General features: G+C 39.9%; 1 protein-coding gene and 2 non-coding genes across 3 annotated transcripts in view; 1 reads left to right on the top strand and 2 right to left on the bottom strand.

The window, feature by feature from the left end:
• The window catches only part of PTPN12 (protein tyrosine phosphatase non-receptor type 12), an 81608-nt gene extending 59879 nt beyond the window's left edge, over positions 1-21729 (top strand). The window contains exons 9-18 of the mRNA XM_049783275.1: positions 1360-1426; positions 4465-4542; positions 4828-4926; positions 6357-6442; positions 7931-8901; positions 12546-12623; positions 13385-13452; positions 14653-14683; positions 18666-18773; positions 20902-21729. Of these exons, the coding sequence (XP_049639232.1) occupies positions 1360-1426; positions 4465-4542; positions 4828-4926; positions 6357-6442; positions 7931-8901; positions 12546-12623; positions 13385-13452; positions 14653-14683; positions 18666-18773; positions 20902-20963 (1648 nt within the window). The 3' untranslated portion in view covers positions 20964-21729. The remainder of the gene's footprint in view (positions 1-1359; positions 1427-4464; positions 4543-4827; positions 4927-6356; positions 6443-7930; positions 8902-12545; positions 12624-13384; positions 13453-14652; positions 14684-18665; positions 18774-20901) is intronic.
• On the bottom strand, positions 2512-2618 carry LOC126028008 (U6 spliceosomal RNA). The gene has a single exon (XR_007502362.1). It is a non-coding gene; the product is annotated as a U6 spliceosomal RNA (small nuclear RNA).
• Positions 16296-16402, bottom strand: LOC126025563 (U6 spliceosomal RNA). The gene has a single exon (XR_007501477.1). It is a non-coding gene; the product is annotated as a U6 spliceosomal RNA (small nuclear RNA).
• Positions 21730-25466: the final 3737 nt, after the last annotated feature.

Here is a 25466-nt window from a genome sequence, read left to right as displayed (position 1 = left end):
TATTTTCATCTGTTCACATTCCTTGAGTACTTTTTCCATTGCCTGATTGTTTGTCTTAAGGTTCTTTTCCAATTTCTTCTGCTGTGTTGAGTTTTTCTGCATCTCATCTTCCAGCACGCCAATTCTGTTCTCAGCTGCTGTTAACCTGCTGGCGAGTCCATCCACTGAGTTTTTCAGTTCAGCTACCGTGTTTTTCAGATCTGTTATTTCAGTTTGGAGTTTTCTGATTTCTGTCTTTTGTTCTTCAGATCAATCTATGCTTTCTTTGAGTTCTACAAACATCTTCCATATTTCTATTCTAAACTCCTTATCCAAGAGGTTAATCAGATGGTTGGGATTTTTTAGGTCATCCGAGCTATCATCTTCATTCTCTGTGCATGATGTTTGCCTGCGAGGTTTCCCCATTGTCACGCTTGTAGTGTGATTTTTTTTCTGCGTGTTTTGGTGGGGTTCATTGGTTAGAAAGAGTGCGCGGAGCTCCGGCTGTGCTCTTGTGGAGGCTCTGGGAGAGCTATTTTTCTGGGCCCTTTTCGGCCCACTCCCAAGATGTTTCGGAGACAGGACAGTGGAAAAACACGCACAGGCAACACTCACAGTCGGGAATCTGAGCTGTATTTTCAGCCTTTATATAATACCATTGGTTTTTCATCGTTTTTATTGTTTTACTATTCATATTTTAAACTATTATATAGCCTGAGATATCAGTCTTTTCACTTATAATTTTTGCCCATTGATGTATGCTTAGGTCCTTTCCTGATTTAGCATAGTGCGTAGTTTGGCCTCTATAATATTTTTAAACACCTACATAGATACTTTTTGGTGTGTTTTTTTTTAATTCATTTGGACTTGGGAGCAGGTATGTTTTTGGTTTCTTAAGCCTCACTTAATGTTCCTTAGGGGCCACCATCACCATGTAGAGGTATCTTGGGATCATATGTGGTACTAGGAGACAACAATTGTCATAGCTACATCCACGTAGACTAGGCAAGTGCTGTCTTTCTGGCCTACATGGAATTATATGGTATGGGTATAAAGTAAAAAACCAATGTTTACTTTTCATTATTAGTTTCCAACACCATCTATGATCTATTTAATCTTGCCCCTTGGTTGGATAAATTGCTCTCGATATCTTCTTTTTTTTTTTTTCTTCGATATTTTCTTAAATAAAAATATACAAATTCTGATGTAAGTGTTTTTACCTTGAGACCATGGATATGGCTTAGTGATAAATGTGTGCGTCCCTGGTTTTGTTCACAGCACAACACATAAAAAAGAATAAGTAGAATTTTGCCAAATGTTTTTAATGATTATTTTGCTTTTTCACAAAAATAAACTTATTTTTTAACTTTATGTCCATAGTGCAGGCTGTGGAAGAACAGGTGCCATTTGTGCCATAGATTATACATGGAATTTACTAAAAGCTGGGGTAAGAATAATTTTTGTACCATTATAACATTATACCATATACCATTATACCATATAATTGATCTATTAATATTTTTCAAACGTATGATGAATTGCAATAAATTATTGTGTTCATGTGTGTTGCTTTTATTTAGCGGAAGCTTTGCTTATGTAAGAAATGAAGGTAGTGAAAAATGTATAAATGAAGCAGTAATAGCTCTTTGGAAATCATGCTGAGTTGCTTATATTTCATTAGGTGTTTTTAGGTTACATTGTATTTAAAAAGCTACAATATTTGTAACTTGATGTACTATGAATCAAAGAATCTGCAAATTAACACTTGTATTGTGAATGCTCAACTAGGTATTGACTTTTATACATAGAATTTTAGCTTCTTTTTATATTATTTTTAGTTGTAAACAATTAAATATTTTATGTAACAAGACACAAGTACAATGTCTAAAAATAATACTAAGGGCTGGAGCAATAATTGCACAGCAGGTAGGGTATTTGCCTAGCATGCCACTGACCCAGTTTTGATCCCTGGCATCCCATATGGTTCCCTGAACCTGCTGAGTGCCGAGCCAGAAGTAACCCCTGAGAGTCGCTGGGTGTAACCCAAAAAAAAACAAAAAATAGATAATAATAAAAATAAATGAAATATTAGTAACTTGGAACAAAATTGCTGAGATTTCATTTCTCTGTAGTTGTGGGATCTTGGTCAAATTAGTCTCATTATAATCCAATATTTTTATCTGAAAGTAAAGAACATATTGATAATTCAAAAGGATTAAATTTATCAACCATTATAAAGATATTTAATCTTTAAATTTCTGAAGGAAAGCTTGGGGTTTTTATTTTGTGTTCCTCAAAATCTATAATCTTTTTTTTATAAAGCCAGTTAAATTGAGCAGTGGGGGGGGTTATATACCAACTTTTGTGATACTAATGTTATTAAGTTCTGATAAACCACTGTCATCGGACCAGCCGATGTAATCATTTCTTACTCAAATGAACATTTTAAATGAATAAAATTTAGGAGTCTATCATTTAAACATAAAGACTAAAATGGAATAGGAAAGAGATATTTGGCTAAAGTAAGCAAACAAAATAAATCAGAGCTTATAGATTTTTGCATGTCATCCTTGTGCAGGGCCCATGCTAATCTTCACTGTATCGTTCAATTTTAGTATATGTGCTGCCGAAGCGAGCACAGAGCTTATAGATTTTTATCATAGTTCCTATTGTTTTATGTTAAGCTTAAGATCTTTGTAGGTCTAGCATTAGGATTTGGTGTAGAAATCTTATGGTGTGGGGCTGGAGTGATAGCACAATGGATAGTCTGTTTTGTCTTGCATGTGGCTGACCTGGATTTGATCCCCAAAACCTGGCATCTAATATAGTCTCTCAAGCCTTCCAGGAGTACAATAATCTCTGAGTGCAGAGCTAGGAGTAAACCCTGAACACCACCATGTGTGACCAAAAAACAAACAAACATGAATTAAAAAGATCTTATGGTGTATGTACATATGTAGATTCCTTAATAGTAAATCTAGGGATCAATTTTTTTATTAAGGCCCTGTGATTTATAGAGTTCGTGACTTACATATGATTTATAAAATTCATGATCAAGTTTCAGGCATATAATATGTCAACACAAATTTCATCACCAGTGTCTCCTAGTTTAGGAATCATTCTTCACCAGTCTATCTTCCTTATTATACCAAAATACACTGACTATTTCCGAGTTCTGATGGTCTGCTTAAGAAATGTGCCGCAGATCTGTCTTTGCCTTTCTTCTCTTCAGTTTTAGTAAACTCCCACCAGTTTTTCTTCTTTAATAATTTTATCTTCCCTCCTGAATCTCAAACCTGCCTTGTCAAGGCTATGGTTTTAATCCCTAATATTATTGATGCTGTATTATAGTAAATCTACAGATATATATGAGGAATCTTTTTTTGTTTATTTGTTTTTTGGGTCACACCTGGCAGCACTCGGGTTACTCCTGGCTGTACGCTCAGAAATCGCCCCTGGCAGGCACAGGGGACCATATGGGATGCTGGGATTCGAACCACCGACCTTTTGCATGAAAGGCAAACGCCTTACCTCCATGCTATCTCTCCAGCCCCGGAGGAATCCATATTTTTACCTAATTCTCTTAGCTAGTTCTTTAGCCACTCCCAGAAACAATACCTATAGAATAAACTCAAGATTACTCCCAGGGAGCCTTTTCTGTTCATCTGAATAATTTTTTTTTCTAGTCTTAGCCTTCACTCACATTGAACTCAATTTTCTAAATTATTTCCCTTGCCCTTGATATTTTTTCATGTTTCCCAGCATGCACTATCAGTCACAGCATCTTTATTCCCATTACTCTCTCTATTTGTGTCTTGATTGAATATTTTTTAAAATTCATTTATTGATTGATTGGTTTTTGGTTACAACTGATGGCACTCAGGAGTTTGTCCTGACTCTACGCTCAGAAGTCGCTCCTGGCAAGGTTGGTGATCATATGGGAAGCCAGAATTCAAACCGGGCCTCTCCAGGGTCAGCTGCATGCAAAACAAATGCCCTATCGCTGTGCTATATCTCCAGCTTTTTGATTGAACTTTTGTTTTTTGTTTTTTTGGGGGGGCCCACACCTGGTGACACTAGGGTTACTCCTGGCTGTGTGCTCAGATATCGCTCCTGGCTTGGGGGACCATATGGGATGCCAGGGGATCAAACCACGGTCCGACCTATGCTAGCACGGGGAAGGCAGACACCTTACTGCTTGTGCCACCACTCCAGCCCCAGATTGAACATTTTTATCTCACTCTCCAACTTGACTTTGAGAATTAACATTAATTTTATATACACAATACCAGTGTAATGTCTGATTATATAGTAGTGTGTGATGATATAAAATATAATACAGTAGAAAAAATATAATACAGTAGAATAGTGTTCAATAATTGTTTTTCAATTATCTAGCATGTATGTAAAGCCATATGAAAGGTTAAAGACTTTGATTGTTATGAGTAGTTGTTTACAACTCATATTTTAAATTCTGTATTTTAGAAAATACCAGAGGAATTTAACGTATTTAACTTAATACATGAAATGAGAAAACAAAGGCATTCTGCAGTACAAACTAAGGTATAGTATACTTTACAATCTATGTTTTTGTGTTTTGTGTTTTTTCTATTTTGGTTTTTGGGTCACACCCGGCAGCGCTCAGGGGCTACTCTGGCTCTGTGCTCAGAAATCCCTCCTGGCAGGCTCAGGGGACCATATGGGATGCTGGGGTTCGAACCAACGTCCTTCTGCATGCAAGGCAAACACCTACCTCCATGCTATCTCTCCAGCCCCAACAATCTATGTTTTTATAAATGTCCTGTAATTTTTTATTTCATTTCTCTTACTATTTTATCTCCTTATTAGGAACAGTATGAGCTTGTCCATAGGGCCATCGCACAACTGTTTGAAAAACAGCTACAACTATATGAAATTCATGGAGCCCAAAAAATTGCTGATGGGGTGGTAGGTATTCTTGACTTGTTAATTTTAGAAAATATTTACTGAAGTGAAATAACTAGTTTTTTTTTTTAATGAACCTCATTTTTGTTGACTTTTTATACTCTGTGCATGTTATTTTAGTAGTGGTTATATCTGAAAATATTTATTTCATTCAACCTGTATTTTTTTAGGAAATCTATTTCCAATGGTCAAAATGTGTTGAAATGTATACATTTACTATTTTTCTATTTGTTTTCATTTAAGTTTGGTTCTTTAGGCTAAAACAAAGTATAAGAACTGTTTGATAATTGGGCAAAATTGGCACTGCTTTAAAATTTAAAAGTTCAGGGGCTTCGGGGCCGGCAAGGTGGCACTAGAGGTAAGGTGTCTGCCTTGCAAGCGCTAGCCAAGGAAAAGACCACGGTTCGATCCCCCGGCATCCCATATGGTCCCCCCAAGCCAGGGGCAATTTCTGAGCACGTAGCCAGGAGTAACCCCTGAGCATCAAATGGGTATGGCTTAAAAAAAAAAAAAAAGATCATCAAAGTTCAGGGACTGGAGTGATAGGTATTTGCCTTACATGTGGCCAACCTGGGACTGACCTGACTTTGATCCCTGACATCCCCTGAGCCTGCCAGGAGCAATTTCTGAGCGCAGAGCCAAGAGTAATCCTTGAGCACTATTGGGCATGGAAATAAAAAACTTTTATAAATAAATAAAATACCAAAGTTCAAATAATTTGTAGGAATTTTGAATGAGGAAGGAAAACGATTTTTCCCTTGATGCCAGGGAAAAATCCAAGGCTCTCACATGCAAGGTATTTGTTTTTTTCTTAAAATTCCTCTAGAAAAGTCTTTTTTGTCTAAGACGGACTGCGGTTCTATCCCCTGGCGTCCCTTATGGTCCCCCAAGCCAGGAGTGATTTCTGAGCACAGTGTCACGGGGTATGGCACAAAAACAGAAACAAAGGAAAGAAGGGAGGGAGGGAGGGAGGGAGGAAGGGAGGAAGGGAGGGAGGGAGGAAAACAAAAGCCTTTGTTTTGTTTTGTTTTGGGGCTACACCCAGTGGTGCTCAGAGGTTGCTCCTGTCTTTGAGCTCAGAAACCACTCCCTGCAGGCTTGGGGGACCATATGGAATGCTGGGAACCAAACCTGGGTCTGTCTCGGTCAGCCACGTGCAAGGCAAAACGCCCTACCACTGTGCCATCGCTCTGGCCCCAGAAAACTTTTTATTATTTGGTTTTTGGTCACACCCAGTGGTGCTCAGGGGTTACTCCTAGGTCTGTGCTCAGAAATCGCTCCTGACAGGCACGGGGAAGCGTATGCGATGCCAAGATTCAAACCATCATTCCTCCTGGATCGGCTGTGTGCAAGGAAAACGCTGTGCTATCTCTCCGGCCCCTCGGAAAGCAATTTTTATCCTTACACTAATGAAGCAATTGTTTTCTTGGCAGAATGAAATTAACACTGAAAACATGGTCAGCTCTATAGATTCAGAAAAACAAGACTCTCCTCCTCCCAAACCACCAAGGACCCGCAGGTACTATATATCCTGTTTTCATTGAAAAAATATTTCCCTCTCCCTCCCCCCTCCCCATTTTAATTTTGATTTTTGGCCCACACCCAGCAGTGCTCAGGACTTTCTTCTAGTTCTGTGTTCAGGATCGCATGACTGGCAGTGCTCAGGGTCCCTATAGAGCAGGGGTCTCAAACTCGCGGGCCGCGGGCCATTTGGCCCGCCGTACAGTATTTTGTGGCCCGTGGCCAGACTTCAAATATCGCAGTATTCGCGATGTAATAAAATCCCATTAGTAAGGAAAAAAATCACTTACCCCGAGCAGTACCGTTCGGGTCATGCAAATGTTTAGTGTGATTTTTTTGTGATTATTTTCTTACTAATGCGATTTTTTATTGCGAATATTCGGTAAGCGAAATCTCTTATGCGGCCCTGCCTCACCCCGACTTTGCCTCCTGTGGCCCCCAGGTAAATTGAGTTTCAGACCCCTGCCATAGTGTCAATGAATCAAACCCAGGTCAGCCATGTTCAAGGCATGTGTCTTACCTGTTGTACTATCTATCACTCCAAAATATGGATTCAAATTTTTGTGCTCAGTTTCCTGTCTTGTTTCTATGCCAGTATAATGCCTAGCATGTAATAGGTCTGAATAGCATATAATAGGTCTTTTCTTTTTGAAGTGAAAAAATACCTTCCTTAGAACCAATGGAACTAAGAACTGTAATAATGATACAAATCATAATGTTTAGTTGAATGTTTTTGGGGGTACATACCTGTTAGCGCTTGATTTACTCCTGGCTCTGTGCTCAGATATCGCTCCTGGCAGGCTTGGGGAACCATATGAGATGCCAGGGATCAAACTCAGGTCCATTCTGTCACCTTACACTGTGCTATCTCTCTGGCCCTCTTTAACAGTTGTTTCTGGCATTATACTCAGAGGACCTGGTTCAATTTTTAATGCTGACTGAACCCAGACCTCCAGCATGCAAAAGATGCACACTAGCCCTTTGAGTTCTATTCCTAACACCTTTAGTTTTTCATTTTACTGTCATTCGTAAGAGAATACATACTTTTTTATATGTTTTTGGGCCACACCAGGCAATGCTCGGGGGCACTCAGAAATCACCCTTGGCATGCTCGGATGACTATATAGGATGCTAGGAATCGAACCCAGGTTTGTTCCGGATCAGCCACATGCAAGGCAAATGCCCTACCACTATGCCATCTTTCCAGCCCCAAGAATACATACTTTTAAGGGACCGAGCAATATCACAGCAGGTAGGTCATTTGCCTTGCATGTGGCCGGCTCAAGGTACAATCCCTAGCATCCTGTATGGTCCCCCAAGCTTGCCACGAGTCATTTCTGAGTGCAGAGCCAGGAGTAACCCCGAGTGCCACTGAGTGCGTCTGTCCTCCAAAAATAAAATATATGCTTTAAATAAGTAGGCTTAGCCACATAATTTTTATAATGATGGAAAACTCTTACAATGCCCTTTTCTTAATGTTTTTTAGTTGCCTCGTAGAAGGGGATGCTAAAGAAGAAATACTGCAGCCTCCAGAACCTCACCCAGTGCCACCCATATTGACACCTTCTCCCCCTTCAGCTTTTCCAACAGTCACTACTGTGTTGCAGGACAATGGCATATACCATCCAAAGCCTGTATTGCACATGGTTTCATCAGAACAGCATTCAACAGACCTCAACAGAAACTATAATAAATTAACAGAACTCCCAGGGAAAAATGAATCAACTGCTGAACAGGGAGATAAAAAACTGGAGCGAAATTTAAGCTTTGAGATTAAGAAAGTCCCTCTCCAAGAAGGACCAAGAAGTTTTGATGGAAACACACTCTTGAATAGGGGACATGCAATTAAAATAAAATCTTCCTCACCGTGTGTAGTTGATAAGAGCTCTAAGTCACAGGATTTGAGTTCAGGAGTTGATCCAAAAGTTGATAATGTTTCTCAGAATTCTTGTGTGGACTGCAGTGCAACCAAGTCAAATAAAACTCCAGCTGTTCCACTGGAAGAATCCCAGAATGTTGACACACCTCCAAGGCCAGATCACTTGCCTCTTGATGAGAAAGGCCATGCCATGTGGTTATTTCATGGACCTGAAAATGCCCCACCTGTATATGAGTCCCCTGATGGCAAGTCCTCAGACACCCACTGTCAAGCCACAAAAACTCTGAGTTTATCACCAAGCTCCACAGCACAAGTTGAAGCCCACAATCTGGATTATCACAGTAATTCACCTATATTCAGAGCACCTCTCAGTTTCACCAACCCTCTTCACTCTGATGACTCAGATTCAGATGAAAAAAACTTTGATAGTGCTGTGACTAAGAATCAAACTAATATTTCAATAGCAAGTGCCACGGTTTCTGCTGCCACAAGTACTGAAATTGCTACTAGGAAAGTATTGCCAATGTCCATTGCTAGGCATGATGTAGCAGGAACAGTACATTCAGGTGCTGGAAAAGGTAATACTACAGTGAATATTATTAATAGTATTTAACAAGTAAATATTTTAAGTACCAATTACTGTTCTTACATTAAAGTGTAATATACACCCACTCAAAATATTCACTCAGCAAAATTTCAGTTTTTTAGATCCTAATTTTTTTTTTGTTTTGTTTTTTTGGGCCACCGCCGGCAGTGCTCAGGGGTTACTCCTGGCTGTCTGCTCAGAAATAGCTCCTGGTTGGCACGGGGACCATATGGGACACTGGGATTCAAACCAACCACCTTAGGTCCTGGATGGGCTGCTTGCAAGGCAAACGCCGCTGTGCTATCTCTCCGGGCCCAGATCCTATTTTTTTTAAAGCAGATTTTTTATTTCCTTCTATATGATTATATCACATTACTAAATTTTGTATTTCTAACAGTGTCAATTGTTTTATTTGAAAATGATCACTTTTTTCTTCTATAGTCTAGCTTTCAATATTTTATATAGGTCAAAATGTATCTAGCTGCTAGAACTAATTTAGAATTACAGAATTGCCAATGGGATACTGATAGAATGGCTTTTTAGCTATATTATTTTATCCATGGTATTTTAGCTTTGATTTTTGTTGGGGAAGAGAGCCTTACCGACACCCACAGTGGTGGGGCCCACTGCTTAGAGGTCACTCCAAGTAGAGCTTGGGGTCTATGCAGTGCCAAGGATCAAAGCAGACTCAGCAAGCAAGGCAAGTGCCATAACTCCTGAACTGTCTCTCCTGCCCGTCATCCATATTTATTACAAAAAATCTGTTTTCATCATCTCATTGCAAATTTGGGGAGATCACACCCTGTTGGGCTCAGGGGTTACTCCTCACTTTGCACTCAGGAATCCTGGCGATATGGAATGCCTGGGATTAAAGTGAAATAAATGACTTTAATGGCCATATGGAATGCCTGGGATTAAGCCTAAATTGGCCTAATCCACTATACTATCTCTCTGACCTCTGTACAGGTTTGTTTTGTTTGTTTTTTTGTTTCTTTTTTTTTGGGGGGGGGGTCCACACCCAGCAGTGCTCAGGGCCCTATGCTCAGAAATCGCTCCTGGCAGGCTCAGGGGACCATATGGGATGCTGGGATTTGAACCACTGTCCTTCTGCATACAAGGCAAAACACCTTACCTCCATGCCATCTCTCTGGCCCCCATACAGTTTTTTCTTTAAATAAACTTTATTGATTGATTGATTGGTTTGGGGGCCATACCCAGCAGCGCTCAGGGATTACTCCTGGCTTTGCACTCAGAAATCACCCCTGGCAGGCTGGAAGACCATGTGGGATGTTGAGGGATCTAACTGGGTCCCTCCCAGTTGGCCGCATGAAAGGCAAATGCCCTACCACTGTGCTATCTCTCTGGTCCCAAATTTTTTGGGTTTTTTTTTGTTTGTTTGTTTCGTTTTCCCCTGAGGGACTACAAGATACCTATTTAAAATTTTAGCTCGCAAGTAAAGGACCTCACAAATATGCCTTCATAGAGCAGCATTGCTGCTGTTAGAGTATTAAAACATAGTGAGTGTTCAAATACAATTCAATAATGAGTGGGTTGTATCTAGTACAACATTAATGCTATTAATTAATGATTCTCTGAATAGTTTAGCATTACAAGGTTATGGTGCACTTCCCAAAAGTGCTTTTTTTAATATTTATTTTTTTTAAAAAACTCCTTTTTTCCCTGGTTTTGGGACCAAACCCAGGGATGCTTAGTGTTAACTCCTGGCTCTATGGTCAGGGATCACTCTTAGAAGAGCTGGGGGAGGGGAACGGAGAGATAGCACAGTGGTGTTTGCCTTGCAAGCAGCCGATCCAGGACCAAAGGTGGTTGGTTCAAATCCCGGTGTCTCTTATGGTCCCCCGTGCCTACCAGAAGCTATTTCTGAGCAGACAGCCAGGAGTAATCCCTGAGCACCGCCAGGTTTGACCCAAAAACAAAAAATAAAAAAAGAAGAGCTGGTGGGGGCCTATGGTGCTGGGGATCAAATTTAGGACAGCTGGATATAAGGCAATTCCCTTAACAATTTTCTATTTCACTGGCCTTTAATAACTTTAATGTTCAGTGCACAGTATTTTAAGAAACAGTTTTTAAATCCTAGGGAGAAAATTCTCCCTGAGACTTCTCACATAGGATTGGATTCCCCTGGGTGTTTGTTTTGTTTTGATGTTTGTTTTTTTTTTTTTTAGGAGGTCATGTTCAAGGATCACCAGGATCATGCTTGACAATCCTGGTGTGGGAGGAGTATTGGGGTTCATAAATAGACTAGAAGGCCTCACTTTAAAGGCAATCTGTTCTTATCACTTGAACCAAGTCCTTGCCCCTGCATCCTCCTGTTGTCTTTTGACTTTTTATTAGTGAAAACTTCTACGTGGCTTCAATTAGTATTCTCATAGTATAATCATGTTCCATTTCACGTAAGATTTTAGGTAGTAGGGACCTGAGTGATAGTACAGCGGGTAGGATGCTGACCCAGTCTCCATTCCTGACACCCCATTTGGTTCCCCAAGTCCCCCTAGAGGAATCCCTGACTTCAGAGCCAGGAGTAAGCCCTGAGAACTGCCAGATGTTACCACCACCCCCTACTCAAATAAGCTATTATAGTCAGTAGGCGCTGATGAGAGAACACAGTGGGTAAAGTAGCGTGCTTTTAGTGCAGCTGATCCAGGTTCGATCCCGAGCACTACAAATGTCTCTTCAGCACCATCAGGAGAGACTCCTGAGTGTAGAGCCAGAAGTAAGCCCTGAGCACAGACAGTTGTGACCTAAAAATAAAACAAAATCAAAAATGTATACTTGAGGTAATAAATAGACATAAAAAAAATTAGACTCCATCTGGCCCTGGTGGAGTCACCTAGGGGTCACTCCTGGAGTACTCTGGGAACCTTACAGCACTAGTTATTGGAATCTGGGGATCCCTTTATGCAAAGCCTGTGCTCCAACTCCATGAGCTATCTGGTTTCATTTATTTATTTTGGTGGTTAAGTGTTAGGAAAATCACCCTTCAAATCTGTTAGTGTATAAATATAAAACGTGACCACACCTGGGATTATTCCTTTCTCTGCTTGAGTGAACTCTAGGTGTGGTCTCCATTCAATGCAGTGGCCTGGGATGGAAGCAGGATTGGCATTGGAAAGCAAGTATTTTCATCCCTTTAATTTTTCTGATCCTGATGAGTAGAATTTTAAAAGATGATACGAAGTATGACAAACCCCATGAAAGAAATTAAGCAATTTAATCTCACTTGTCACATGATTAAAAATCTAAAACTCTGGTTTAAGTCCCACAGCTAAAACTTTCCTTTTGGGCTCCACATCATGAGCAAGCCCAGTGGATGAGCTATTTATGTGCTGTCTTCTCTACTGAATCTTGTCTTCAGACTCCCAGGACAGTGGAAACTCAGTGTCTGCAGGGAGGCAGGAAGGTCATGTTCTCTGCAGCAGTAATGGGAGTTTATTCTTTGCTTATAATAAGAAAACTAGTTAGAATGGTAAAGAGTTCTTGGTTCTTACATTAAAACAAAAACAAATGGTTTTCTTAGATACTGTATCAGCCATTATTTTTAGAACTTAAGATAGTTCTCTTGTTCAAATAAGTTTCTTCTTAATAATCTGCTTAAATTTTATGTATTTAATTTAGATGTTGATGTTAGTGAAGATTCACCTCCACCCCTACCTGAGAGAACTCCTGAGTCTTTTGTATTAGCAAGTGAACATAGTGAGTGTCTTTTTCTACTCTTACGTGCTTTATATGATAATAAGCTCTGGAAAATGTGATGGATGTTAGTTTATTTGAATTTGAACTGTTCATAAAAATACTAACAAGTGATTTAATTCCCTTTTGAAAAATATTTTTAAATTGGTGGGTTTTTTACTTAAATTACAAAAAATAGCTGCATTTGTGTTAGATATTAAAAAGTATGAACATATGTGCGATTTAGTGTTATCCTTTTAAATGACAGGTATTTTATCATTTACTTCCTGTCCAGGGAAATAGACATTTAAGTTGGGTTATAGGTTGACATCACTAAGGTGATTTTATTCAGGGTGCTCATATGTCACTTGAGTCAAAACTGAGAGAAAATAATCCTATTTCAAAGAATTGACATGTATCTCCCCCAGAGTCCTATGGTAAAAAAGTGCAGGAGCAAGTTGTTTAAAATTTCCATCGTCTCCTGGTCAGTGGAGATATTAGTCTCTAATCTGATTTCATTTTTACTGATTTTAAGTATGTTAAGAAGGGTAAAGCAGAGTATTTCTGTCATGTTAAATTAATGTTTCACCTGTAGATTACTGAGTTTATGATAAACTGATTGCTATATTCTTATTTTAAGAAAAGGAAACTTTAAAGGAACTGAATTGACTGAAACAAAACTAGAACATTTTTATGAAAGTGAAAGCTTCAGAGAATATATTTCATTAATGCAAGAAATTTCAAGAATTAAAGACATTTTTATTGTAAGATTTTATTTTTCTCAGATACACCTGTAACAGCTGAATGGAATGAACTTCAGAGTCAGGATCAGTCTGAACAAAAAAAATCTGAAGTGAGTCCTTTGGTATTGAAGTAGCTATTGCTGGATATTTCTACTCTTGTTTATTTTCCTTACAACTTGTTGTTATCAATTTAATACTATTTTGACCAACATTTTTTATGCTAAGATTTCAAATGAAAAAGTGCATATAAAACATGGTATGGGGGGGCAGAGAGATAGCATGGAGGTAGGGCATTTGCCTTGCAAGCAGAAGGACAGTAGTTCGAATCCCAGCATTCCACATGGTCCCCCTATACCTGCCAGGAGCAACTTCTGAACATAGAGTCAGGAGTAACCCCTGAGCGCTGCCGGGTATGACCCCAAAACAAAACAAACAAAAAAAAAACATGGTATGGAAACTAAAATTGTTTTAAGAGGTAACACAATTCCTATACTACTATAATTGCGAACTATTTCCTTGGGTGTTTTTGAAATTTGTAAATTATACCAGGCTTTACGTTACTTTGGAGAGATCTAAATGAAATACAAATAAATCGGGGCCGGGCAGTGGCGCTGGAGGTAAGGTGCCTGCCTTACCTGCGCTAGCCTAGGAGACGGACCGCGGTTCGATCCCCCGGCGTCCCATATGGTCCCCCAAGCCAGGAGCGACTTCTGAGCGCATAGCCAGGAGTAACCCCTGAGCGTTACCGGGTGTGGCCCAAAAACCAAAAAAAAAAAAAAAAAAAAAGAAATACAAATAAATCTTTTTAGGGCCCTAGAACTTTACAATATTGTATTCTTTTTACTATAACACTAGGGACATGGGGCCAAAGATGTAATACAGTGGGTAGAGCACTTGCACACTGTTAACAGGCCAGGTTCAATCCCTGGCACCCATAAAATCCCCTGTGTCCAACAGGAATGATCCCTGACTGCAGAGCCAGCAGAAACCCCTGAGCATTGCCCAAACTAGGAACATACTCCCTCCTTTTGTTTTTTTTTCTGACCTCATAAAATTTCAGGAAATATTCTGACAATAGGAAATAGGATTTTTTTTTACTAACACTAATTTATTTAAATATTTCTCCATTTCAGTATTTATGAAATTGGGTAGCATCATACAATTGATTTTAAGACATTGCCATGAAGCTTGATAAACTGCTGATAACTTAAAGTAATGATATATCTTACAGTCAGTGATAACTATAATTCTATGAATACAGTAATTCATAATGCACCAATTTTAATAGCTAATAAGTACCTTTCTTATAGGACTCAGGAACCTGTGGAGTTGAAAAATGTGGTAAGTTAGTAGGTTTGATTTACTATAGATCATATAGATTAATATTTTTGATTGTCTTGCTACATACTATTTATGTATGTGAAATAGTAGAGCAGAGGCTGGAGTGATAAGACAACGGGTAGGACATTTGTCTTCCATGCAGCCAACTTGGGTTTGATCCCCAGCAACCTGTATGCTCTCCTGAGTATCACCAGTGTAGCCCAAAATCCAAGAAATAAATAAAATATGTAGAAATTATGTGATATATACTTCCATATTAATTACTATACAGATCTAAATATAACTGATCTTGATAACAGCATTTATTATCAGTCATATATTATAAATTAAAAATACATTCTTGCGCTTTGTTAAAATCAAGTACTATCAGTGATTTCAATAAGTAGCCTCCTGGTTAACAAATTATTGAATTGAAATTCTAAAAAAATTACTTATATTGGAAATCTCTTAGGACTTTTACATTTGTGAAGATAGTAACATTATTTAACTCAAAAAAAAAATTATTTAACTCGGGGCCAGAGTGATAGCACAGCAGTAGGGTGTTTGCCTTGCACGCAAGCGACCCGGGTTCAATTGCTGGCATTCCATATTGTCCCCGAGCCTTCCAGGAGAAATTTCTGAGCAAAGAGACAGGAGTAACCCCTGAGTGCTACCAGGTGTGGCCCAAAAACCAAAAAAAAAAAAGTGTAACAGTGCCAAGATAAAACATTTTTTCTACCACATGATAGTTATTAACAGTAAAGTAGTTCATTATTATTATTATTATTATTATAAGCACTAACCATTTAAGCATTTCATTCTAGTCTATGCTCTACTCTCAAAACTACTAGTGTTTCTCCCAATACCCTTTATTCTGTTTCAGCTGCTTTCTCTCATTACAGCCAGATGTTGGCCTACAGGGACTCTTCCATTCATAAACTACTACTTACTGCTTTTCATAAGTAACAGATGATAATGGAAAAGAGCAGAAGCTTTAGTCAAGTCCATTGGGGTTGGAATCTCTTTTTTGCAATTTTATCTGTTCTGTGACTGGAATCTTTCTGAACTTTTTTCTTCTTTTTTTGTTGTTATTGTTGTTCACTTTTCTTTGTGAGATGGAGATGATATATTATAATCATACTAATGATAGGGCCCGGAGAGATAGCACAGCGGCGTTTGCCTTGCAAGCAGCCAATCCAGGACCTAAGGTGGTTGGTTCGAATCCCGGTGTCCCATATGGTCCCCCGTGCCTGCCAGGAGCTATTTCTGAGCAGACAGCCAGGAGTAACCCCTGAGCACCGCCGGGTGTGGCCCAAAAACCAAAAAAAAAAAAAAATTATACTAATGATAGTTGTGTTAATTGTATTAACACAACTAAGGATAGTTTGTTAATTTAATTAAATTAATTAAAGCTCATCAGTAGTGTACCCAACACTAAAACTGGAACACAATAGGCATAGTTTTGTCTTTTCCATTTTGGAACCACATCAGTGGTGCTTATGGATTCTCCCACTTTGTACTCAAGCCTGCAATGCCAGGAATCAAACCCAAGCCTCCTCTTTGCAAAGCATGTGCTTCAGCCCATTGAGTTGTCTCTCTGGCCCCAGTATCACTTGGTTTGTTTGTTTGTTTTTTAAATATGGGACGCTTCATGAATTTGTGTGTCATCCTTGCTCAGGGGCCATGCTAATCTTCTCTGTATCGTTCCAATTTTAGTTTATGTGCTGCTGAAGCGAGCACAGAAAATGATATTTTTAAATTCCCTCCAGCAGGTAGGGTATTTGCCTTATACAAAGTCAATCTGAGTTCAATCCCAGCATCCCTTATAGTCGGTTCCCTGTGCTCACCAGGAGTAACCATCCTGAGCATCATCATTGTGGCCCAAAAGCATAAAAGCAGGAGAAGAAAATTTAGGTCTGGATATATTTGTAATATCTTATCACTTTATTTTAAGAATTCATGTACTTATCTCTATCTCTATCCCACTAGATCTGTTTTTGGTAAAACTAATCCATGAGCCTAATTCATAAAGAGTTGTTCAGAAATTTTTTTTGTTGGAGCAAATAAGAATCAATGAAAAGGGCCAAAGTGATAGTACAATAGGTAGGACATTTGCCTTGTTTGCCTTGCCTGAAGTCGACCAAGCTTCAATTCCTGAAATCCCATATGGTTCTAACCTGCCAAGAATAATTCCTGAGTGCAGAGCCAGGAGTAACCCCTGAATATTATGAGGTGTGGCCAAAAACACACAGAAAAAGAATCAGTGAAAAGTGTGATGCAGACCATAAGTGATTTGAAAACCTCTCATCATATTCAAAGTTTCTGAGAACAAAGATCATCTCTTTGACTTAAATTCCAAGGATTTTTATTTTGTGTTGTGTTGGTTTGAGTTTTGGTCCTTGAACCACACCAGCATTATCGGTAGCATCTCCTAACTCTGTGCTTGGGGTTGCTTCTGGCAGTGTTCTGGGGACCATCAGAAGCCAGGGAACAAATCCAGACCTCCTCCCTGCTTTGCTCACTCAGCCCTATAATCCAAGTTTATAGAAGTTTTTTATAGAGATTGGAACTATAGTACAGCGAGTAAGGCATTTGCCTTGCACGAGGCCAACTCAGCTTGTTCTCCAACATCTTGTATTGTATGGCTCCCCAAGCCCACCAGGATGATCCCTGAGAAGTAAAACCTCAGTACTGTCAGGAATGGCCCCAAAACAAAACAGACAAAAAAAAAAAAAACATAGGAAAGAAAAATGTTTTCAATTTTGTGGTTTGGTTTAGTTTGTGTTTGTTTGTTTTTGATTTGGGGGCCACACCCGGTGATGCTCAAGGGTTATTCCTAGCTCTGCGCTCAGAAATCGCTCCTGGCTTGGGAGGCCATATGGGATGCAGGGGATCTAATTGAGATTCGTCCTGGGTCAGCCACTTGCAAGGCAAACGCCCTACCGCTGCACTATCAAACTCATAGTTTGGGGGTTTTTTTGGTGGGAGGATTCCACACCCACCACGTCCAGTGGTGTTCAGGATTTACTCTGGCCCTGCACACCAGGATCACTCTTGCCAGTGTTTGCGGGACTATATGGGGTGCCAGAGATCAAGCCATGGTTAGCATGCAAGACAAACACCTTATCCACTATACTAGCACTCTAGCCCAAGAAAAATTCTTTATAGAGGTGTAAGATTAAAGGTGAAAATTTAATGATAATAGTAATTTTTTTGTTGCTGATTTTAAGTGTTGAATTAAATCTGCTAACTAAAATAAACAACATAAAACTTTAAAAGAAAAGAAATTATTACATTAGGGACAAATAGTGTATCTGTAAATTTGTTTTCCATTCATCTTTATATTTAATGTATTTTAGTAATTATTACATTGGGACATTGATATATTGTAAAACTATTGTAGGGAAGTGAGCCCAAGGTATATTAAAGAGACTCACAATATTCTCTGTAACATAATTATTCCCTTCATAACAAATATTTCTAATATCTTAAGAATATCTATCCCGGTGTCCCATATGGTCTTCCGTGCCTGCCAGGAGCTATTTCTGAGCAGATAGCCAGGAGTAACCCCTGAGCACTGCCGGGTGTGGCCCAAAAACCAAAAAAAAAAAAAAAAAAAAAGAATATCTAACATTGGGGCCGGAGTGGTGGCTCAAGGGGTAAAGGCGTCTGCCTTCCCCATGCTAGCCTAGGACGGACCCCGGTTTGATCCTCCGGACCATATGGTTCCCCCAAGTCAGGAGCGATCTCTGAGCGCATAGCCAGGAGTAGCCCCTGAGCATCACCGGGTGTGGGCCAAAAACCAAAAAAAAATAAAAAGACTAACATTTTAATCTCTGCTTACAGCCCTTTCATTTATACTTATTTGGGCCTCTAAATTTATGCTCATGAGATGGTTGCTTTCTTTTTAAACCTCTACCTTAAGGTAATTAGAGGAATCTGAAGACATTTGGTGCTATAAGTTATGGTAATTTAACAGCGGCTTTGTTTTATTTTTATTTAGATTATCCAACAGGAAATGTGCTCACAGATACTTGTCCAGAATGTCTACCTACATGCAGTACCAGAAAAGATCAAATATCAGAAAGTCCAACTGAAACTACAGATATTGGTAATTTGTTTACTAAATAAATTTAAAACTTTATGTAATTAATGCAAAAAAGAATAAAGAGGTGAGTGTAGGGTTTTTTGGAGGGGGGGCTCTCAGCAGTGCTCAGAGCTTAACTCCTGGCTCTGCAATCATGAATCATGCCTGGCAGGCTCGGGGACAATATGGGATGCTGGGATCAAACCCAGATTAGTAAAGCAAGTGCTTTATAGGCATTTTTTAATACAAAATAAATCATACTATTATCATTCATTGTTTCTTTAATGACACATAATAAGAATATAATACTGCAAATGAAGTTCATTAGAATTTATAATGAAAGACTTTATTACATTTCATACTGAGATTAAAAATTAAAATTTAATAGAGGGTATTGAAAACAGCGCTGCAATGAATATAGGTGTGAGGAAGGGATTTTTGTATTGTATTTTTGTGTTCCTAGGGTATATCCCTAGGAGTGGTCTAGTTGGATCATATGGGAGCTCAACTTCCAGCTTTTGGAGGAATCTCCAAAGTGCTTCATTGCAGCACTGTTTACAATAGCCAGACTCTGGAAACAGCCTAGATGCCCCTCAATAGATGAATGGCTAAAGAAACTGTGGTACATATATACAATGGAATATTATGCAGCCATCAGAAGAGATGAAGTAATGAGATTTTCCTATGCATGGATGTATATGGAATCTATTATGCTGAGTGAAATAAGTCAGAGGGAGAGAGATAAACACAGAATGGTCTCACTCATTGGGTTTTGAGGAAAATAAAAGACATTTGTGTAATGATTCTCAGAGACTAAATAGAGGAGGACTAGAAGGTCCAGCTCATGATATGAAGCTCACCACAGAGAGTGATCATAACAAAATGTGACTGAATGAGGGAAGTAGGAAAGCCTATCTAGAGTACAGGCCGGTGTGGGTTGGGGAAGAGGGATACTTGGGACATTGGTGATGGTGAAGGTTTTTTTTTTTAACATATAAAAAAAAACTTAAAAAAAAATACAGGTCAACAAAATTAAGGGTGTACTCAAGTTGACCCATTTTGAGAAAAATAAAATAGACTAGGGGCTAGGAAAATGGCATATGTGAGGCTCTGGGCTCGGTCCTCAGCACCACAACCTGCTTTGGCTCCCATTTAATAAGCTAAAATAAGAGACCAGAAGGATCAAACAGCAGGTAAGGCACTTTCCTTGCACACAACTGACCTGGATTCAATCTTCAGGATCCCATGTGGACCTCTAAGCCCATCAGGATTGATCCCTGAGTGCAGAGCCAGGAGTATCTCATATCTACTTAGGGAGGCCCCAAAACACACCAAAAAAACCCCCAAAACTATAGTATATAAAAAAAAAACTTTATCTTGGGCCCGGAGAGATAGCACAGCGGCGTTTGCCTTGCAAGCAGCCGATTCAGGACCAAAGGTGGTTGGTTCGAATCCCGGTGCCCCATGTGGTCCCCGTGCCTGCCAGGAGCTATTTCTGAGCAGACAGCCAGGAGTAACCCCTGAGCACCGCCGGGTATGGCCCAAAAACCAAAAAAAAAAAAAAAAACCATTTTATCTTTTGGGGCCAGAGCGGTGGCGCAGCGGTAGGGTGTTTGCCTTGCATGCAGCTGACTTAAGACGGGCCGAGGTTCTATCTCCTGGCATCCCATTTGGTCCCATAAACCAGGAGCAATTTCTGAGCATCTCCAGGTGTGGCCCAAAAACTAAAAAAAAAACAAAACACTTTATCTTTTGGGGCCAGAGCGGTGGCGCAGCGATAGGGTGTTTGCCTTGCATGCAGCTGACTTAAGACGGGCCGAGGTTCTATCCCCTGGCATCCCATTTGGTCCCATAAACCAGGAGCAATTTCTGAGCATCTTCAGGTGTGGCCCAAAAACTAAAAAAAAAAAAAAAATTTTATATTAGACCAAATTGTCTTCTCCTACATTGTGATAGAATTTATTTTATTTTTACAGAAGTGGTCATTTTCAACTACATGACAGATTGAATGGTTTGTGTGTCCAGATTTATAAATTCTAAATTTACCATATGAAATTTTTTTTATTCTAGGAAGTTACAGTATCTAGAGGCATGACTTTAATAGTTTAGAAATACTTGTGAACAGTGACCAGCTATTATGTTTTGATTATAGGTTTTGGCAATCGCTGTGGAAAGCCCAAAGGACCAAGGGATCCACCTTCAGAATGGACTTGATTCAGGGAGCTTGAAAGATACTTTAAATTATACTGGAAAATTCAAGTGCCACAGAAAGCCAGATTTATATAGTATTCCATCCTTAAAATGTGGGACTAAAAGCAGAGTAGATTGTTACCTTTATGTATTTTGTTGGGACCATCTACCTGCCTTATACTACACTTAGGAAAAAGTATTATATGGTTTATTTTGTAACTTCCAAGTATTATTGCCTTAATGTCTCTTAACCCTGTTACACGCTGCTTGTAGACATGTTAATATAGTAATACTTTTATGATAAATTGAGCAAGGACTACTCTTTTGCTAATGTTTATCAATGTATGCATTATTTTGTATATGTACTGGGCAAGTAGGTATATAATTTGATAAAGTTGCAGTCATAAAATATTATTATTAACAGAAGATGTAAGAAATTTCTGCATGGTCTAAATCTTTGTGTACCTTATTTGTAAATTATTTGCCCTAAAGTTTTAGAAAATAGTTTCTAAAATTGCTGGATTCATGCAGCCAGCATTGCAGGTTATCAGAGAGCAAAGATTGTAATAATAATACATTTTGTAAATTGTAAGCAAAAAGTTATTTTTATATTATATACTGTCTAATTGTCCTTGTTATCATCTAGTCATGGAGATTCAGTAAGTGCCTTGGAACAATATTGAATTCTCTTAGCTCGTGTGTGTTTAATATTTGGACTCTACCGGGATTAGAAGACTATCAAAATATATGTATGTTTCGGGATATTTGACCTGCCATTAAAAAATGAGAACCGTTTTACAGTGCCTACTTGTCTTGGTTTTTTATTCCTAGGAAATTAGACTTCTTACCATCTTCTTGCTGCCTCAGTGTTAACTTGAAGACTTTTACATAAATGGGGTTTATCTATTAATAGGGTTTACAGACAGGTATCACTTCTACAAAAACATAGCTTTGCAGTTCTATGTATTTATCCATGAACATACTAGTTCAGTATTCAAACACTTTAACTCTGACCCAAGTCCCTGTAATCTAAACTGCTACCAGTTTACTTCATGGCACCTACATTTCCCACTGCTCCTAAACTTGCTGTGGTCATGCTTATTCACAGTGCTCACCTCTGTCTCTGAAACTGCTTATCTCCTTAGTCATATCAGCATGAAGGCTTTCCTGTTTCCTTCTGCTCTGATATTTTCTGATAATTACTATCTTGTATGGTAAGTATTCTGGCTCTTTGGATCAGTTGACTTCTACCTACAAGGGAGTCACCTGATTATGGGCTGGATTGGAGAGATTTGAGACTGGAGAGATGGGGTGGAGCAATGGTTTGAATCTTGATTATTGGAGCTAGGCATAACGGAGTTAATCTTGCTGATACTTATTAATTATGTGACTTTTTGATCAAATTTTTTAACCCAGGGCCGGAGAGATAGCACAGCGGTAGGGCTGAACAACGGTGGTTCGAATCCCAGCATCCCATATGGTCTGGGCCTGCCAGGAGCGATTTCTGAGTGTTGAGCCAGGAGTAACACCTGAGCACTGCTGGGTGTGACACCCAAAAAAACAAAAACAAACAAAAAAATTGTTTAACCCAAAAGATCTCATCTATAAAATGAGGGTACATACTGTTTTTGTTTTTTGTTTTTTTACAAGTCTTTCACTGTAATAGTTTAGGTACATAGTGACATTGAATCAGGGGCATTCCCATCACCAATGTTGTCCTCCCTCCATCCCTGTTCCCAGCATGCATCCCATATCATCCTCCCTTACCCCCCCCCCCACCGGGCTGCCAGTATACCATATTTTTTGGCGTATAAGATGACCCACTAATTTTACAGTTAAAACATAGGTTTAGGCCTAAATTCGCTGTATTAAGACTACCCCCCACTTCCAAGGCAACACCAGTTATATTTTTAATTAATTTGGGGTGGGGTTTGGGTCACACCCAGTAGTGTTCAGGGGTTACTCCTGGCTTCATGCTCAGAAATCGCTCCTGGCAGGCTCGGGGGACCTTATGGGATGCTGGGATTTGAACCGATGACCTTCTGTATGAAAGGCAAACACCTTACCTCCATGCTATCTCTCCAGCCCCTTTAATTAAATTCTTTTTTTTTTTTTTTTTGGTTTTTGGGCCACACCCGGCGGTGCTCAGGGGTAACTCCTGGCTGTCTGCTCAGAAATAGCTCCTGGCAGGCACAGGGGGGGGGGGGGGAGACACACCATATGGGACACCAGTATTCGAACCAACCACCTTTGGTCCTGGATCGGTTGTTTGCAAGGCAAACGCAGCTGTGCTATCTCTCTGGGCCCCTAATTAAATTTTTAATGAACATACCGTACATTGATATGATAAATGGAAGGTCTCTTCACAAATGGCAATGCCATGAACTTGACCGAGAAATAAGAAATCCAAAAGAGAACATTAACAATGATGGCATCATCTGGAAAGAAAACTACATGCAGAACTTGCAGAACACGCTTGCTTGTGACTGACTGGGATAAGAGGTTTTTCTAGGCAGAGGAGCATTGTGAGCTTAAAATCCATTCAGTTACTATGCATGTGACCTGATACAGTAGCTTTGGCTACACTGAATGTCCCTGTGCTGCAACTGTATGTACCACAGTGAGCCAATCACAACAAGCAAAGGTTCAAAGGTCATACTGTAACACTGACTCGGGCCAATCTGAGCAGGCTTTTTACAGTGTAGATTCGGGTACAGAACATTATATAACTTGCATGCATGAAAAGCCTGCTTGGATTGGCTGAGTTAGAAAGGCCGTCCGAGCAGCCTTGCATGATTGGCTGCAGGATCGAGTTGGAAAATTCATGGCATTATCCAGACGATTTTCGTTTAGCAGCATATCTAAATGTTTTTCGAGATATACTCAGCATATAAGACAATTCCCGATTTTCGGTTGACTTTTTCGTTTCAAAAGTTGTCTTATACCCTGGAAAATACGGTAAGTGGTCCCCTCTGTGTCTGGGTATCGATTCTGTTGTCGTTGGCTTTGGCGTTTTAAGTATGATTGTTTTTTGTTTTTACTTAATGTTCATATGACTGTTTGGTCTTGGTACCTTTCATTATTTCTCCCTCAATTTGTTTTGCTTTGTGTGTGTGTGTGGTTTTTGGGTTACACCCGGCTACATGCTCAGAAATTGCTCCTGGCAGGCACGGGAGACCATATGGGATGTGGGGATTCAAACTGATGACCTGCATGAAAGGCAAATGCCTTACCTCCATGTTATCCGGTCTTTTTAGAATTTTTTGTTTTGCTTTTTTCTCCCTCAATTTGTAAAGCAGAACAAGATGGTTCAAGTTAATGAGGTTCTGTTAGAAGGAAAGAAAAAAAAAAAAAAAAAAACCCTGAGAAGCACCACAGCAATTGTTGGGTTACTGATCCTACCCTAATCATAATTGCGCCCCACCCTAGGGTGTGATCTGGTGACAGTATATTGGATTATTCCTTACTTGGTTATCTGCTGCCATCCTAGGGTGGTACCTGATTCCTGTGTATAAAAGCAAGGGTCTGAGGAAGGGCGGGGGCATTCTGGGACAGATTCTTCAGCCTTATCCACTAAATAAAGCTGATGTCTCCTGAAGCCTGACTGCCTGTGACTTTTCTACCCACCGCCATCCTGAACCCTCAGACCCGCTGGCTGAAGAAGGTTGCAGACAAGCGGTCCGAGCTGGAGGAGAAAGACCTCTTCCTCCATCCCATCACCTTCCAGCCCCATCCAGAGCTGATATTCTACTTATTGGCACCCGAACAGGGATTTGAACCCTGGACCCAAGAGGACAGTGATCATGATGAGATTCCTCTTCTTGTGTTTGGTTTCGGCTCTTTTCAGCTGGAGTGAGCCTAAAAGCTTGGGTCACGTGAAGCCATTTTTAAAAATGGAGGAGTCCTTTTTTGGGGGGAGAGTGACCAGTGAAAGAGTGTATGCAAAAGCTTGGATCACCCCCCATCTGAGGCTCAGGACTGCGGTTTTGCTGCAAAAAGTCCTTTTTCCAAAGACCTCGTCCTCCTCAGAGATTGATGGAGAGCCCTGATTGGAAAAGGGTGAGAAAAAAGACTTTTTTGAGGGAGAACTGAATTCTGATCATGACCATCAGCCCAGAAATGGATTTCGACTTTTGAAATTTCTGACTCTCGGCTTAGACCATTTTGAACGCACCGACAGAGAAGCTGGCGGTGGCAGCTCCACGAGAAGCACCGAACTGCCCCCTCCTCCTGGCGCGGGTCTGCTTTTGCTGCGGCCCTGCGCCTGGGCGGGGCAGAAAGCTGACAGGGTGCAGCTGAGAGGCTCCCCACCTGGAGAGCACAGCCCATATAGCTCCAGCCCAGACCACCTGTGGGGCTTGGGACTCCATGGAGCTAAAGCAACGTGGTGAGCGGCCTGGGAGAAGCTCACCGTCTGGACAATGGGAAAGTCCACAGCGTATTCACGTTTGGACAATTTGTTGGTGGTATAAAAATTTTAAAAAAGGAGGTAACATTGAAGCCCAACTGAACAATCTGATTTGGAAC

Source organism: Suncus etruscus, chromosome 1 (assembly GCF_024139225.1).
Source record: "Suncus etruscus isolate mSunEtr1 chromosome 1, mSunEtr1.pri.cur, whole genome shotgun sequence".
Classification (NCBI taxonomy): domain Eukaryota; kingdom Metazoa; phylum Chordata; class Mammalia; order Eulipotyphla; family Soricidae; genus Suncus; species Suncus etruscus.
The sequence above is the reverse complement of the archived record's forward strand: the minus strand, read 5'-3'. Positions and strand labels throughout refer to the sequence as shown.